Source organism: Cataglyphis hispanica, chromosome 7, assembly GCF_021464435.1.
Source record: "Cataglyphis hispanica isolate Lineage 1 chromosome 7, ULB_Chis1_1.0, whole genome shotgun sequence".
NCBI lineage: Eukaryota > Metazoa > Arthropoda > Insecta > Hymenoptera > Formicidae > Cataglyphis > Cataglyphis hispanica.
In genome coordinates, this window is record NC_065960.1 from 2,658,502 (window position 1) to 2,677,189 (window position 18,688).

The window sequence follows — 18,688 nt, forward strand, 5'->3', positions numbered from 1 at the left end:
ATTTTTTTGTTGAAAAATTTTGAAAAATTTTTTATTTTGTCCTAATCAAAACAGTAGTACTCTTAATATTTAATAATTAAATAGATATGTTTGATTAAATTATTATAGTGTTTTATAACATATTTGTTATAGAATGTAGATTTAATTCTTAGATCAATTTTCATATATTACTTTATGCAAAATCTAGTCACAATCTTTGTACAAATAAATTTGTTTTAAATAACCATATATTATATAGAATATATTTCTATAAAAAACTGATACATAAGTCAAATAAGATTTATTATAAAAATCTATATTTTAATGTATATTGAGTATTTGTTTAATTACATTTTATTTGTATTTATTTTATTATGGATATAAAAAAGTTAAGAGTTAAAGAATCGAATTTTTATCATTGTCTGACTATATTAGAAATATATATACATACATACAAATATATATTTCTACATATTATATCCTTCTATCCAACATAATTGGATAATGTTGGAAAATATATAATTCAAACTGCATTCTACGAAAATTATTACTTGCATTACCATTTAAGAAAAGAAAGTTGTTGTTCTTGTTAAAAAATACTTATATCTTACAAGTTTGATATTTTTAATTATATTGCATATACTAGTGTGAGTATATTAATGAAGACTGTAAACCCTTATACTGTATATTATATGTGTGTGGGTCTACACATACATACGCACACACACATTATAACAATATAAGAATGTTAACTTCATTAATGTATAATATTCAAAAAATGTATTATTATTATTGTTTGTTTTAACAGTGTGCTTGTATGATGTAATAATTTAGTGACAATAATTTTGCACATAAATAATTATAAATCATATATAATAATAGATAATGATATATATAATACACAGTCTGACAAACAATAAAAATATTCTCAAAAAAATTAATTATGAATTGTACATAAGCAGAACTAGAAAATAATAAAATTTAATAAGTGCAATATATATATCAAGGCTTTTTTTTTCTTACCATAAGTGTTATTAATTGATGTATCCAATTAGACATATACATATGCTCTAGATGTACATATATTAAAAAATTATAATCAGTAAGACTCAAAACTATGTGTAATGAAAAAATATATATTTTCAATCAAGTATATTTATTTATCCCTGTTTAAAAAAATTAGTTTAATTCTTTCACGTTTGATTATTTTACAAAAATTTTAGTCATTTTTGTTATCATCAGGGAAAAGAAAATTTCTCATCACATCAAATATAAGTATCTGTAATTATAATATAAAAAGAGGTGATTATTTTTTTGCCTTTTAAATATATATTTCATATTTTTTAGCGTTTTATTTTGGTATGATTTTTAAGTCAACTTTTTTTCTTAGTTAAACTTGCCTAAAATCATAAAAAAAATAATTAATGTAAAAGTCCTTTTTGCAAAAGAAGAAAAAGGTTCGTGCCAAAAATATATTTTTGGTAGCCAGAGGTGACCGGAGGTTGCATCTGACGACCTCGTGGACACGTATTGACACGCACGCGCGCCCGCGAAAGCACCGGCGAAAGTAAACAATAGAGCGTAGCTCCGTGCTCCGTCCTCCGTCCAGCAAGTAGAAACGGCAACAGCGCGCGCGCTCGCGCTCATGCAGTGATCCATGTGACAGAGAGGGAACGTGACAAAAGGTGGCGGAGGGTGACGCCGCCGCCACCACTATGATCGGAGGCGTGAGTGTTTGCCCGGGCGAGCCGGGTGTCTGGTGTGTGTGATCCGTGCGCGCTGTTCTCTCACATTCCACGTACGTCATATATCCGTACGTCTCCGGATCGCGCGTTGTAAAATATGCAGAGAGGTCCACGGTAAAGCGTACTCTCGCGCGTGTGACATATCGCGGCTCACGAGGAAGAAAACGCGACGGAGAGAAGGACAGTCGCAGAATGTGCGAGTCTACCGTGTGACTATATACATGACGACGACGGCCGAGCGAGACCGAGCGACCGAAAAGCAGGAGTTGGAGTTCCGCGATACTTGTCTTACACGCCCAGCGGGACTGCTGCGTCACATGGGCCGCGCTCATTCGTCGATACAGCCAGATGACGTCACGAACCGCACGACTATTGGCCTGCGATACGGTGCCCGGACACGTGAATCGTGGCCGAGCAAGCATGGCAGTTTGATGCGCAGTGGTTTTCAGCTCTTGTAAAATGCCACCGCCACGCGCCAGATCGATCAGGTTATAACCCGCGTTTCGCCGCGCGCTCCGAAACAGTCGGTTCGTCGCGCGGACGTGATTGCGGGCATTTCTCTTCGCGTTGCATCGCGGCGGCGTTGTCAGCTGCTCTCCTCGAGTCGATTTCATCCCCAGCGAATCACGCGCGCTCCTGGATGACAATACGCGAAAACGTGCTCGGCGGCCAAGCGAATGAGAAAAGAGAGTGAGTGACTTTGAAAGTGGGGAAAGAAAGAGCAAGGATATTGCCCACTCGCCACTATATAGTTATTATCTGGCCAGTGTGTGAATCACGGAACTGCATCGTGCATCGATACAACGTATTTTAACGCGTAAGTTTTAGCTGAGATGCAGTCTCTTGTACCTTGTCTCTCCTCTTTCTCTCCCCGTCTCTATTTATCTCCTTTCTCTCTTTCTCAAACTACCACGCCCGTTTGAGAGAAAGAGCGACAGGGATGAGGAAAGAGGGAGGAAACGCGCGCGCGCATCGAAGAGAAAGAGCGCAAAAAAGAATAATACTAAAAGAGAATACTAAAAGAGAGCGAGATGGAGAGAAAGAAAGAGAAGTTTGCGAACTTTAATGGACCATTATTCCCTCCGTTACTAGCATCTATTTAATTAACATGCGTACGGAGATGATTGCGTGGCGTGTTTTCTGTGCCATAATAGAACCGGCCAATGGTACGGCATGTAGCCGATGACGTCATGGACCGCGAGGGTCGCGATTGGCCGGCGCTGCGTGCGTCGTCGACCGTTCTAACGTGCGTGTCGCTTTGTCAGTTTCGGACCTCACGCGGTTCACGGTGGTACGCTTTCTTGACTTTTCGCGAAGGCGCGCGCGCTACACGAGCTATCCGCATGTGCGCCTTCTCTCTTACTCGTCGACGACGACGACGACGATGACCACCGTCACCGTTGCTGATTAATTGCTGCGGACTATCCTGTCGCGAGCGGCCGTGCCCGCTTGTCCGTTCCCTCCACAATTTTCTCGTGCCAAGCCCGCGCGTCTCCCGCGGAGAATGCGAATGCGACCGCACGTCGTCGATGTCGTACGCTTTCGCGATTTCATCCGGCGAGGTATATAACTGCTTTCCAAATCAACACATCCAAGCCTCGAAGCCTCATTTCGTTGTGTTTTTATTACGACGAATTGACGACTTTTTTTTTTACTTTTTCTTCCCTATACTGCTCTGTGTCCGCTATTTTTTTAAATATATTTTTCAAAAATTTTACTAATGTTTTAAGTGCATATTTTTGGAAATCTTATCGAGGATTAAAATGTAGCAAATTTAATTATATTATTCAAGCATTATATTTATTTTTGTTTTGTAGGAAATTTTGTTACCTTGATAAGACTAGAATTATTAAAAATGACTACTTTTGCTATCCGGGTGAAGAATAATGCGTTCTCGGATCAAAATAAATTTTCCCTTTCTTTCCTTTCTTGCTATTTTTCTAGCGCGAATTACATGATTTTATGCGCCGATACACTGATCGCATGTATCTCGTGACCGCTTTTACACACGCAATGCCACGTAATGAGATATGTCATCGATGATCTCTTTTTTTTTACCACGAGTGGGTGAATAACACAATTTGTGAAAATGCCATCCTATGTTTACGTAATCGTACGAATTGTCAATTTTCGATCGGTCAATGCATCAAGCTCGTGCATTATTTCGAAGCAAAATGCTTTTATTAATCGATCAAATCACAAAATTTATAATTCTTGGATTATATGATAATTAGAAATCGATATACAACGCATCGATGTTTGAAATGAAATTTTCTCACACCTCATTCAATATACGTTTCTCGCGAGTTGCAGTTGCATCAAAACATTCTCCCCTTTTTTGAGCTTGTCCGCTCGATTCCAGCAACGCAAACTTGAGATGCGTGCTGCCATTCCATGCTGTAAAAAAAAACGCGCCGTACATCGTTGTGCGCCTGCGCGGCGCGTTCCGTCTGTTCACTGTTGCAAGAGCGGCACGAGTGGGCGGCCGGGGTGGGGACAGAAATGCTTCCCGCGCGACTGCGTTACGTCACGTATATACGTCACGTGACGTACTCTCGTAGCACACCGACATCGTGACTTTCATGGCATTTTCTAAATAATTTTGATAATCTAATTTTATATAAAGTGCGCGGCTCTCTCTTCAATTTATATTCTCAAATTTGATGAAGGGAAGATATCGTGAGTTTCTCGACTTTTTTTTTTTTTTTTTTTTTTGTCTACATTTCTCGTTTTCGAAAAGTTCTCGCACTCGATTGAACATTTTATTGTATTCCATTTATGAGGTTATCAGTGCTTGAAATCGTTACCTTTCCCCGAATCTATTAATAAAAATGCAAACTTGTTTACTAACAATTTATTTTTTCTCGCTCGCAGATTGTCAAACGTGGCGGACAGCGACAGATAGAGACGAGTAAAATCAGAGTGGGCCGGGCTTGCGACTTAGCTTGCCAATTCATCGCCGGCGTCTGGAACCGGCGGCGGCTGCGGCGTCGGCGGTCGCCGTAACGCCGGCGGTTCGATGCGGCGGAATCAGCACGATCATTTGGGAAACATTTGCGAGCAACAAAGAGAGCCGGCGCAACAGCAGCAGTACCGTAACCACCACCACCAGAACCACCACTACAATAATCATCGCGTCCCTCCCCCTTCTACGTCCGTCGCGAGGGAACAGCACATTGGTCACAGAATGAGTCTGGAAACGTTGCTACAGGCGGCCTATTATGTCGAGCAAGAGGAGAAGAAGCGGGAGCGTCTTGCGAGCACTTCCTCCTCCTCCTCTTCTTCCGACCAGCACTCGTTTGTGTCCGCGCCGCCCCACTCTAACCATACTTACGCCTCTTCTGAGCCACGTGGTGAGTACCACGCGCCGGTCCTCGGCAACCTTTTATGAATCGTTGTAAGAGAGAGAGACAGTATTGTATTGCGTTGCATTACCTTACCTTGCCTTGCTTTACCTTACTTTATCTAGCTTTATCTTCTCTTACCTTGCTTTCTTTTATCTTGCCTCATGACGCGAATAAGATTGTCATACTAAAAAATCACAAGCATCAATATTTTACATTCGCATATCAGACAGACGTAAATTTAATGTGAAAAGATTTTTCTTTACAAATAGCACTCACACACATTTTTAAGATGTTATCAGACTTAGCTTATAATTTTTATAAAAAAGATATTCTGAAAATATCTTATATCAAGTTTTGGAATATTACATATATAAATTCAACCATATAATCTCTTTTACTACGTTTTTACTCGCAAACATACGATAATACCACACGTGTCATACATAGTATTTTCGTTATATTATCAAGCGCAATAATTGCTTGCATGTTCTGTACATGATGCAATAATCTTGTCAGTATTGCGAGTAATTGGCTGATAATTAATAACGCAATGCCATTTTCTTGACAAATATAATAATTAAATCTTTCATAGGACAAAATTTAATTTTTCTTTCGTGAATATTTACTCGAAATTTTATTATTATAGATTTTATTATCGTCGTTAATATAAAAATAACGTCAGTTCTATTATGTTAAATGAAATAATAAAAACATTTGTGATTGCCTCTATGTATCACAGAATGAGCTTGAGGGAAGCAAAAACACTATGCTGTCAATAATCATGCCTACCTGGATTGAGAAGCACTGGCACGTGCAGTCATATGCGATGATCAACGCGTTCACCGCTTCCAAATTAGGTATGATTTACCTTGTGACAGTGTTTCTCAATCATGGCGAACGCTTGAAGAGAAAGTAATGAAGACACTCTTTTTGATTGCTATTTATTATTATATGTTTTGAAACGGGCACCTATGTTAAGTTCTCAAGAGTCACAACTCATCTTGATTTCTCGTATTTTCTGTCTTTCATTCTAAAGCCATCGAAAAATGCTTTTCAAAATATAAGGAGTGTACAAAGTACAAAGGAGTGAAATCGTTACGATTATAGGAATGAAAAATCTAAAGCGATGCGAAAACGAAAGACAGGAAAGATTTAAGTGGCAATCCTGATGCTGCTACGGCAATGGTAACAAATCCGGGTATCGCGCACGTGTGTCGGACATGTGAACGAGGATAGAAGATGGAGGAAACCCGGTCACTGACTCTAGAAACTACGGCGCAGCGGTCACTCGCATTTCATTCACGAGCGCGCCATCTACTTTCGCGCGCAGCCCGATGTCATTTCCCATCTCTCTCTTTTTCCTGCTCTCTTTTCCCCTCTTTTATTCCCCCTCTCTCTCTCTCTCTTCCTTTCCCCAACTCTATTCCTTTCTCTCTCCCCTCCACTTCTTCTCTCTTTCCACTTCCCTCCCTTCCCTCTTCCTCTCCTCTTTCTCTCTCTTTTCCCCTTCTCTTCGCCCCCTCTTTTCCTTTCTCTATCTGTCATCTTTTAATAACATTGTATATATGTACAAAAAATTATTTTTTTAATGAAAGATTAACACAAGGTATAGTAAGTTTATGAATGATATTCTTATTTTATATACTTATTTTATATTCATATAATGCATAATGTATTATATATAAGTAAAATTCTTGCGAAATTGAATCTTTGAATCACTCGCAACGTATAATTTCGATCATAATATGGATAATTTAAATAATTTGCTATAATTTCCTTTCTATTTTTGTATATTCGATCTGTTATCGGAATACGAGGTGCTATACCATCCACAATACGTGATTATACCTGATAAAACGGGAAATGTGTGATAAACTCATTTCAATCCATTTATCTTATACGCGAATAAAGGATGCAATTCCACTCTAGTCATGATTATCATTCCTCGTATCTTACGCCTCATACAGGCGAGATATTAGACACAAGGTAAACATTATATTGCGGCGTATCGCAGATCTGATAACATTAATTCTATATAATGAGACAATCAGAGTATACGACTGCGATCTAATAGCAAAAGGAAAATATTGTTACATAATAATAATTTATTTTGTGTTATAAAGTAATTAAGCGGAGAATTATATTTGTACATAATTTTATATAACGTTCACATAATGATCCCCTCAAAAAGATCGAACACGTGTATAGCACGCGGAGTGTAATCGGCAACGACCAATGAATACACACACACACATACATATGCGATTAAATCAGCCGCTGGAGTGCGCATGCGCGTTGTCCCCGGCTAAATCCCTCCCACGCGCGACTGGCCGCGTGGCGTAGTAATCAATGTGCAATGTTGCCGGTTCTTTTCGCATTTAGAGAGGGGCACTGGGTAAGCGAATCGAAGCAAGGATGGAGTGGAGCTGCTCCGGCGAGTTTCTCCCCATCCTTGTATTTCTACACGCGTTCGTGCACACCTCCCACGCCGTAGCCACGACTATCATTCGCTGCAGATTGTATATGTGTATTGTGGGAGAAATATTAACCTAACCTCATCTATTCTCATCGGCGTAGCGTATGAAGATGCACATCTTTCAAATTTCCATTCTTTATTATTCTGTGGATTTATTAAAAAAAAACTGCCTTTACGATGTGGCCGCAAAAATCTGGGATAGATATAATAGAGATAGATATGTATGTGAAAACATGTTATCTATATTTTTGCTGTTCATAAAATATGAATTGATAAAGTTTATGATATACTTAACAAATAATTATTTCTATGTTCGCAGGTGCTAAATTTAAGAAAGAACGCACAGAGCCAGATGATCTCTTTTGTGAGGAAAAGATGCTGATTATTGATGGTGAGTTTATATTTATTTATGTGCACATGGTATGCATATGTGTGTGTGTGTGCGCGTAGCGTGCGCATATATACGTACATTGTTATTAATCTAAATAATATTTAACAGCGGCGTAATACAATACAGAATATATAGATCTGCAAATATCAATTATTATAGATCTGTGATAGAAGTTACATGCTTATGCATATGCGCTAAATATGCACGAAAATAAGTATACGATATAATTGCAAATGTAAGATATATTTTTTATAGTGTGAATATTATCTTGCATCACATCGACATATAATCATAACCGACATATAAAAGATTGAAAATTTGCCGTTCTGGAAGAGATACTTCAAATATTCTTTAAACATGGCTATACTATTTCTGATAGAATCGATTAAAGTGTTGCATCACGATGAAACAAGTCCTTCATGTAATTTAAGCAGAATAATTCTGCTGAATGATGACTGAAAGCACTTCCCATAAAGGTAGAAATGTCACTGTGCAGGAGAGACTGAAGAGAAGTTGTGTCACTACCATTACCGCGCCACCACCACCACCGCTGTCTAGCTAGATGGGAGGCTCGAGGACGTCGCCTCAGATCGGAGGTGGCGGCATTTAAGTTCAGATTTCAGTCGGTACCCGCGACTTACGCAGTACGAGTTTCTTTCGGTTGCTGTCATCTGATCAATTATCGCGATCGTTCAATCGGTTGCTATCACTATCTAAAACGAGGTCAAGATCAGCTGATCGGTTGGCGCGTACACGCAATTCACCGAATTGTGTTTTTTTCAAATAATATATATATATATTACAATAACGAGTTAGAGAATCTTAAAAGAGAGACTCAGAGTTATAGATCCTCCTGTAAGGATTTCTATAACGAGTATAGGAATAAAGAGACGCACGAAGTGAAAATTCAACTATATTTTGTGAGAATAGCAAATGGCGTAAAGTGTAATAGGATACTATCTATTTTTCATTGTCAGCGAAAAATGAAAATTCTTTCTCGTTACAAAATTTCTTTTCGTAAATATCAAATTGATCTAATTCTGCTTTGTTTAAAATACATAAGTAAGTTGCGAATGTTAATACGACAATCGAGTTTATTATGAATAAAATGTTCATCGAGAAATCTATGGTGGAAGATGTTCTCTCGAGAAGCATTTTCAGAGAATGAGAAGAACGAAGTTATCGCGAAATTTAACCATCGGATGATGTTGCGTTTGCGATGTTGATGATATATAGTAAATATGATGTATAATCGATTGATTTTCCTGAAATGAAAGGAAGCTAAGCGGAAATCTCGGTTGCCCATATTTCGATTAGTGATTTTTGAAAAAGATGGTCCTTCTGGTATCAGAAGGAATTATGTCGTCGACAATACAAACGCATGTGAGTCTGAATGCGCGCAATCCCATCGTCGACGTCGGCGAGACCAATAATATCGTGAGCAGTCTAATGAATGCGAATAGTCTGCCGTTGATACCGAGGCGAGTTGTTGGTATAATCGACATTGTTAACAACGGAGAAGTGCTACGACGTAGCAACGATTGCATGTCACCTCCACCAAAAAAAAAATGGATACGGCATTATTTGCTTGGTAAGAGTTTCTTTTCGTGTGTGTCCAAAAATGCGCGTTATCCATATTACATAATATCAATAACTTGTTTAAAAATTAAAGATAATATTACCAAAATAATTATAACATAGGAATATAAGTATGTTTGGATTATACGATGGATAGTTAAACCTTTTTATAAAATAAATTTTTTTGATGAAATCAAATTATTTATTTTCTGTTGAGTCTCAATGTTAACTCATTTTATAAGCAAAATAAATGCCGCTGTACTACAATTTTTTCTTCCAACGAATGATATATTCTAGCATAAATCCCATTATTTGAGGTTTTTCTCTTCATGCTCTTCATGTTTTTTTTCTAATTATATTTCATAACTCCATTGTTTGCTTAGAAGATTTACATACGTGACTTGAGTAAATTTTAATCGCTATACATTTCAATACAATCGTTATACATTTTTATAACATTATTTTGTAAACATTTCACTTTGATTTTGGAAAAAAAAGAAAAATCAATTGTGATATCAATTTACATACTTTAATATTTCTAAAATATACTTTATTTATGATGATAAAACTGATGAAGAAAATCTTTGCGAATCGTACATTGGTTGATTATCTTTGTCATAATTTATGTCTTCAGCTTTCTCTGATTTATAACAAATAATTCTGGAATTCTGTTTGGAAACTATTCGCATCCTGCTCCCATCATGATTCATCCGGCTCTATCCTCAGGGTAACGTTTCCAAACGCAATCTTTTTAATGATAAATAATTTTGATGAATGATTTGTGTATGCGCAGAGTGTTCCACTGTGATGTGTCATGATTTTTAAGCATACTTAATAACAAAAAAAAATTTTTTTAATTTATTCTAAAATGTGAATTTTTAAGATAAGATTTAAAAATAAATTTCTAACTTATAATTTTTAATGATTTATGTATCTAAATCAAATAATTTTGACGATGTTACAGAGGAGGAACCTTTAGAAAACAACAGGACGAATCAATCGATTACATCACGAGAGAATTCTGCAGTCTCTAATACGCGAGCCACCGTGCCGTTATCAACTGGATCGAATTCTGTTCAGCTAACTGCACTTCACTCCACCTCTCATCATCATCATCATCACCATCACCATCATCATCATCATCACTCGCAACAGTTACAACAACAACAACAACATCAACATCACAATCATAGTGAACATCATAATACATCTAACCATTATGTGGAGAATCATAATCCGAATCAATCTCAACAAAGTGTGGGCAACCTCGTTGTCGATGTTGAAACGAACCACGATAATAAGAAACATCGGAGTGGGTAAGATTGTATTTAATTTTTCAATAATATTTTTTTATTTCTCTTTATTTTTATTTTTTTCTTGCATTCTTCATATTTTTTTAGATACGATTCTTTGAAACTTTGAGATCACAGAGTGATTCTGTGACATAGCAATTTTCTTTTAACAATAAAAGTAATTTTGATTTTATGATAGTCGAGAGAATAATGTCTTATTTATTGTTTACTTGTTACATTATATCTTTATCTCATATTTACCTCTATCTTCTCTTTTTGTTTAAATTTATTTAAGATATGATAATATGTTTTTATGACGGATACATACTTATATGCATACTAACACACATTCCATTGTAAATCGATGTTAGCCTGTTGCTTCACATTCTCGCTTCATCTCCCTGCACGAGCACTGCCATCGCCAATGCTACACAGACCAGTATACCTATTTACGCTGTGCACGTGTGCAAGGTGAATGGCACGTGTACTATGTCACTTGTCGCGCAGCGATAACGTGTGACGTTACTTAGGTTGCTCCATAATTGCATCAGAGAGCGAGAAGTTATAGTATTGTTATCACAATATCTACAATTATAATTGCAGATATTGTGATAACAATACTATAACTTTTTAGAAGATTTACTTATATAATGATTTCCTTTTTTAAGGAATTAGAATAAAAGAATTCGCGGAATTATATTTACTTTAATCAAAATGAGCATGATAAATTTTTTCTTTCCAAAATGCAATTACAATGTACATTATCTGCAGCCAATTTTTGGCGTAAAATATTTAATATCTCGTAACAAAAATTCCAAAGTTAGTGAATTATATTTCTCTTATATTCATTTACATTTTATTGTGTTCTTACTTTCAAGATTAATGCATATTAATTAAAATGTTGCTAAATGTACAAATGTTATTGCGCGTTATTGTATTAATTATGTATTTTCTAAATACTTAGTGTTATTACATAACAACATTTTATATTATATGTGAAAAAGGTCGAGAAATATTTATCAATTTAATATTAACAAATTAAATTATAAGCAAAAGAATATATATGTGTGTGTATATATATATGTTACATTTCTAATTAGAATTATTTAAAAAATTCAGATTGTATCAAAGATTAAGGAAATAATTTTTTAATTTTTATTTCTATATAATCATATATTCTTATGATTTATATCTTCTTGGTAGACCATGCGTAATTCGATCTGGTACGAGGGAAGTACACAATAAGTTGGAGAAGAATCGTAGGGCGCATCTCAAAGAATGTTTTGAGATTTTGAAGAAGCAGCTACCATCGCAAGATGAGAAGAAATCTTCGAATCTTTCTATTCTTCATGCGGCGAACAAATATATACGGGTATATTAAACATACTTAAAAACGAACAATTTATAAACATATTTTCAAGAAAGAAAGATTATTTGTTCTTTCATCTCGCAGGCATTGACAAAGAAAGACCAAGATTATGAGCACGAGATGGAAAGACTTGCGAGAGAGAAAATCGCGGCTCAACAAAAATTGATGGCACTGAAGAAGGAACTGAACGCGACTTGGGATCATATCGACATCAACTCTCTTCTGCTGGAACAAAATTCAGGGACGGATATGACAATTGCCAAAAATGGTAAATACATTTGTGATATTAAACAATGAGAAACATGCAGAAATTTGACAGTTTTTTGAGGAATATATATATTATTAATTTTATCTTTCATTAAATTAATTTTTTTTATTTTGTTTAAGAAAAAAAAATATATATATCACATATATGTATAGCTTTTTTTATCTCGTGAAAGCAAATGCTTTTATTGTCAAAAAAAATTTGTTTCATAAAATGCTTCCCTTACAAATTTCAGAAAGTGTAGAAGTTGATGTTACCGGACTCCCACGAGGTGGTACAAGATATAGTAGCACGAGTAGTCTGAACAGCGTGACGACAGTTAGCCCACCGCAAACATTGCAATCCACTAATACGACTTCCAATATCCATAATCAAGCCGCAAGTTCTGGTGCTGTTTGTCAAGATGTAAATCTCACACGAGGTTCCAGAGAAAGTCCGCCCGCGAATTCAATGTCTGGAGCAGCACCTACATCTAGCATTCCTACTCCGCAGGTATTCAGCTTTCTTAATTTAACAATGATAAAGTTATTTCGGCATCATATCCAAGGTCAAATCGTAGATATTGCGATTTGAAAATTATTTGATGCTAAAGTAAACTACCACGCATTTGCAGAGCCGCTTAATAGACTAAACTAAAAGCGGCTTTGAAAATTCGTGACATGATTTTTTTTAATAATACTGTTTCTTTTTCTGGAAACTCTTTCATTAAACTGGAGCTTATAAAACTTGCCGAATAACGTTTGCCATCTATAAACATCATCAATCATTGCATGTTTTTAATTTTTATGTAAAACAATATAATTTATTTACTAATTTCTTTATCTCATGTCGCATTGTAATAGATATATATATACCCAGATAGTCAAGTTTATCAAGATCAAATCTTGCCAAATGCCTGCTGCAAATTGTTGTCAATCAAAAGGTTTCGATAAATTACAAAAGCTAAGATAGATAAGAAAAGATATTTTTGTTTCAGGAAAAAATCGCTACATCATCCACGGCTAATATAGTGCAGCAATCGCATCAGCTACACCTACCTATTAGCGCTCAAATGTTGAACACGAGTCAGGGTCTTGCAACTATTGTGCCGACTTTGCAGCACATCGGACCGGGGCTTAGGGTGGTACCGAGTGATACACGGCAGCTCTTGGTCACCCATACCGCTGGCAATAATGAACCTCGATCGCTGACATTGGCAGTTCAAAACTCCTCAGATCAATCTAGGCCGCCGTTAATCGCTGTGCAATCAAACACTGGAAATGAGCCAAGGCCCGTGGCACTAGTCGTTCATTCGTCTACCGCCAATGATAGCAGAGTAACATTTGTACACTCTAATCTGTCCAATAATGACAGGCCACTGGCTTTGGCCATGCAATCGACCGCGAGTGATGTTAGACCTGTCACATTTGTGCACTCGGGGAACGAAGGCCGGCCATTGGTTCTCGCCACACATTCACCTGCGCTGAATGTGTCAAGTAAGTTTTTATAGAAATCTAATCTAAATAAAACCAAATTTCATAAAAATCTACACACGATATTTTTTTTTAAACGTATGGCTTAAAAATCTTTCTCACGTTTATTTAGGATCTCTGTAACGCAGACGGAATAAACAAGCTCTCGGATTTCTAAAATAAAAATATTTTCTCAGATACTCAAACGAGAATAAGAACGGGTGACGCACAGACTACACATAAAATGGTTAGTGGCGTAACGCTGGTCGGAGGCAATGGCTCGGAATTAGCAAGACTTCCCGGTGGTGCGGAACTGAATATACTTCCAGCAAATGGTGTGTATCAATATGTGAACTAACTAGGCTCTATGTTAGCTATACATTTAAAATATTAATTCTGTTTTCGCAAACTACTGTCATAATTACAGTAGAAAGAAAAGAAAGACAAAAATTGATATGTTTGTTATATTTTTTGATTGCAGGATTAACTTTAAGCCATGCAGGAGTGTCGCTTCAAACTACTACGGGAAAATCAGGCTCGACAATGATGCAGAACGCTTCTACCACAGAAAGTATAGCCCATATCGTTGGTCAGCACACGCCTCTTTCCGGTTTGACTCCAATCGTCACACCGATGACAGTCGTCTCTCAGGGTAATCAGGTGACCGCTCACATCCTAGCACCGTCTAGCCTAGCAGGGAAGATGATTACCACTCCGATTCTCAAGTCCGTAGGACAAATGCCGCTCGTGAATGCTCAGTACCTTAACACCACAACTTTAGTGAAACCTGTTGTCGTGGTGAGTTCGTCAACAACAACGCTACCGTCGACGACGGCTTCCAGTACACAACCTCCGTCAACTTCGAACTCGACTGTCTGACGATATCAAGGAAAAACGAAATTAATCTGATTGTGTTGGAATGTCAAAATATGGATTGTCGGAATTTTTAATCGGAGTCTTTATGTTCTTAAATAAATATATTTTTTGTTATTTGTTGAAATTGACGAATTAGTGACACAATAAGTGACCTAAAATTATGACCATTTACATAAAAAAAAGAGGCAATTATTATTATTAAAGAATCTTTAGCGAAACAAAGTCTTTGTCCATTGTGCTATTCCTTATATTGAGATAGCCTTGCATTTTGAAACTTTAATTGTGTCCTATAAGGATTGAATTCAAAATTTGAACTTTTCCCAAGAAGAAATCGACTGAGAAAGTGTGAGAAAAAGACCTTGCTCAACTCATGCAATGTATATTGTACCTTAGTTTTGTTAGGAAAATTAGATTATTACATAAATTTAATAAAGTTCAAAGGGCTAATTTATGGCCATAGTCCAAGTGTCCAGAAAAGAATAAGAAAGCTTATTACAGCATGTTGATAAATTAATGCTTTTAAAGCTCCTGGTCTCTATATTGATTTATAATATAAACATATATTAAATTATATATTTATTATATTGTAGAAAAACTAAGAAAAAATTTTTTGATGTATTTTCGATATACATAGATTTATATATTATTGAATACAAGTGATGCAAAAAGACTAATTTATTTGGCTGTACAAAAAATAACTTACATGATTTCTCGCTTTTAATATCATAACCCAATATAATTGCTGCAGGGACTAGAAATTACAATCTGATCAATAACAGTAGCATTAACAGTTGGCTTAAAAACTCTGTTATTTGCTGACCATTGGAGCTAAATCACAATCTTCAATTGCTTTCTAGAAAAATATTGCAAGAGTTAGAACAGAGGTAACAGTGGTGTGATAATTAGCAAATGACACATTTCAAATTGAATGTAAATGTATTTATACATTGACAAACGGTAGATCAATATGATGTAGAATTTGACGAAGTCTGGATAGCAATTTGAAATGTGTTTATATACTAATATGTATTACTTGTTTAAGTCATTATACACACAAATATATATAAAATAATAACGGTGCATATATGTATGTATATGGCAACAATCATGCTACCTTAATTTAACAAACTATTTCCGTGTAATATATGTTATTTGAATAATTTTTTTATCATCTTCTCGAGCAAAAGTTTTTTCATTATGCTTATTTTGACATATAATTTTCTTTTTTTAAGCAGTTTGTTATTTGGAGATATTAAATACTTTTCTAAATATTTTTCTACAGGTAATATGGAAAAAAAAATAATATTTTGATTTGCAATAAAACAAATTTTATTTTTTATGTAAATTTTAAAATACTTGTTTTGTGAGATCTATAAATTAATAAGTTTTGTACCTTATTAGAATTGAAAAAAAATATTACATAGAGAATGATACTGATGATACATTTAAAGTATCATAAAAGAATGAGAATATTAGTAATATTAAAATCTTGCAAAAAAAATTGAGATAATAAAGGAAAAGTTGGATTAATTAATTAATTATTGATCAAAAAAATAGAAAATCGAAGACTATAATAAGTTTTGTGTTTTTAAATTTTTCATATGGTGGCTGTGGAGAATAGATATTGTACTCCCTATGGAGTCTATTTAGTTTCGACAATTCAATCGCAAGATGGAATCTTTCTTGTTATATTGATAGTAAAAGCAAAAATTATTTAAAAATAATGGCAAAAAAAAATAATTTAGATTTGTAATAATATTTTAAGTATTTATTCTTCTATATTTATTACACACACACATACATAACATATTATATACATACAGAACAAATCACTATTTTGTGCTTTTCACAAGCGCATAATTATAATTTATTAAAATCATCATGATGATTTTTTTATGTGGTAAGATTTAGAAACGCTTATTTCAAGTTGCCCTCATTATTGTAATATACTTCTGTTATATATACATGTGCATTATGTTTCATCCTATTATACAAGCATTTAATGCACGATTGGATTGATGCATAACTTTAAATGACTCCAGTAAAATAAAAGAGACACAATAATACAACTATCTCTGAGGAAAGTAGGAATAATTGCATCTACTCATTCACCTATTGCACTTTTATTATTTTCTATAAGTATGTAAAATTTTTATATATTCTTGTAAAATTGTCTTTTCCGCTTTTCGTTTATGCTCCAAGTGTAGGATCATTAATAATAACCGGTAAAATAAAAAGCTTATTTGAGCAACACATTATATCAAACTATTTTATAAAATACTTTCGGTATTCTAAGTGCATAGTGTGTTTATATAATGAAGTACATTTTTGATGTAATTTGACATGATGCAATAATATTTTTTTCGTATATTTTTGCATGCGTGACTATTGACTATCTCTTTGGATATCTCAGCTTTCATTTATGTATTTTAATGTTATTATCTCTTAAATCTGCATATAAAGGTGAAAGATATATATATATATATATATATATATATATATATATATATATATATTTTATATTCTTTAAATTATTTAATTACATCTAATCATATATGATTACAGTGATTTGAATATAAATACGTATCTTAATGCGTTATGAAATCACATCTGTAACATATATTTTGGTTAAATTGTTATATAAATATGTTAAATTACCATTTAACATATCACTATATCTTATGCCTTATGCAGAGAAAAAAATTTTGCTGATAGAAAAATTTAGCATAACAAAAAGTCTATTAGGCTTGCACAATTTTTTTTTAAATCTTACGCCACTACGATTTATACGTTAACTATTTTCTTGCTTTTTTAATTTAAATTTAGTAATTTTACCGTTTCGATGTAAAGGAAGAAATTAATACAATTAAAATATAAAATTAATCATCAATTGTGATACATGATCACTTTCTACAATTAGAATTTGGAAATAAAGAAAAATTTTCAATTTGTAATAGAGATGAAAAATTGTTTTCCAAATATAGTTCAACATATAAATCAATAAAATTTTGTTGAATTATTTTTGTCGCAAATTTTCGTTTTTATTCGATTAAATCTCAAGTCGTGCAATAAATACAAATGGCCGTATTGTTATACCCTGTGGCACATTGAGCAAGAAACAAAATTGTGTGAGAAATGAGACTAGATGATTAGAAATATTTAAAAAATATATATGATTAAGCGGGAAATATCGTGAAAATAATATTTTATATGTGCTGTTTGATTGTGACTGAAACCACTGTCGGAAACTATACAAGCGATATAATAATAGCCTCGTGTAAATAATTTTTTGGCGAGAAGAAATCGTCAAATGGACCGAAATATTATTTGCAATGAAAGGAGACTAAAAATAGTAAAACATTAAGCGTGAATATGAATAATCTGTACATACGTGTGCGCGCGTGCGTGTGTGTGTATGTAAACAATGTGATATAAATAAATAAAAGATTAATTAGCATACAGTAGCGATTAAGAAGAAAAACATCAACTGTTAATTCTCGTTTACTATGTAGATAGATGCTGGTAATTATCATGTACTAGTATTCTACAAAACGTCAAAAAAATTGTATATAAATACGAGAGAGGAAAAGCAGAGGAGATATTGTAAGATATAAATACAATAAATATGCGAAAAAAAAAGAGAAAAAGAAAGAGATAGAAAAAGATCTTAACGAATATAGCGTGATGAATTGTGCCCGATTTAACATTGTCATGCCGATAATAAAAAAACACCGGCGTTGTGTATATCCTATATAATAAAATCTGCAGAAAATTGTATTTGAATGAATGAGGACGAGCAGAATAAGTACGTGTAAGGCTGCGTGTTGTAAGAAAGTAGTTATTGTTGTAGTCTATGTCGAATTTTGTTATATGCCTCGGCTGCAAACGATTGTACGTCCTTCGACCTTCAATACACTTC

At 34.5% G+C, this 18,688-nt stretch overlaps 1 protein-coding gene across 5 annotated transcripts; it reads left to right on the plus strand.

Moving 5' to 3' along the window:
- Positions 1-2,255: 2,255 nt before the first annotated feature.
- LOC126851202 (max-binding protein MNT-like) lies at positions 2,256-14,893 on the plus strand. Of its 5 annotated transcripts, none has more exons than XM_050594899.1 (10): positions 2,256-2,541; positions 4,599-5,077; positions 7,867-7,938; positions 10,481-10,832; positions 12,012-12,180; positions 12,262-12,445; positions 12,678-12,934; positions 13,419-13,917; positions 14,091-14,228; positions 14,375-14,893. In XM_050594899.1, exons 2-10 carry the CDS (start codon positions 4,744-4,746, stop codon positions 14,770-14,772), a joined length of 2,403 nt encoding a protein of 800 aa, XP_050450856.1. In that variant the 5' UTR covers positions 2,256-2,541; positions 4,599-4,743; the 3' UTR covers positions 14,773-14,893. The 5 variants fall into 5 exon arrangements, with proteins under 5 accessions (XP_050450856.1, XP_050450857.1, XP_050450858.1 ...); XM_050594900.1 differs by lacking the exon at positions 2,256-2,541 and adding an exon at positions 3,014-3,286; XM_050594901.1 differs by lacking the exon at positions 2,256-2,541 and adding an exon at positions 5,811-5,928 and having other exon boundaries at positions 4,807-5,077.
- Positions 14,894-18,688: the final 3,795 nt, after the last annotated feature.

Excerpts from the sequence above, each read along its gene's own strand:
- LOC126851202 (XM_050594899.1), top strand. The coding sequence starts at position 4,744 with ATGCGGCGGAATCAGCACGATCATTTGGGAAACATTTGCGAGCAACAA. Across the intron at positions 10,833-12,011 it reads AATAAGAAACATCGGAGTGG|ACCATGCGTAATTCGATCTG; the intron begins GTAAGATTGTAT and ends TCTTCTTGGTAG. Across the intron at positions 14,229-14,374 it reads GAATATACTTCCAGCAAATG|GATTAACTTTAAGCCATGCA; the intron begins GTGTGTATCAAT and ends TTTTGATTGCAG.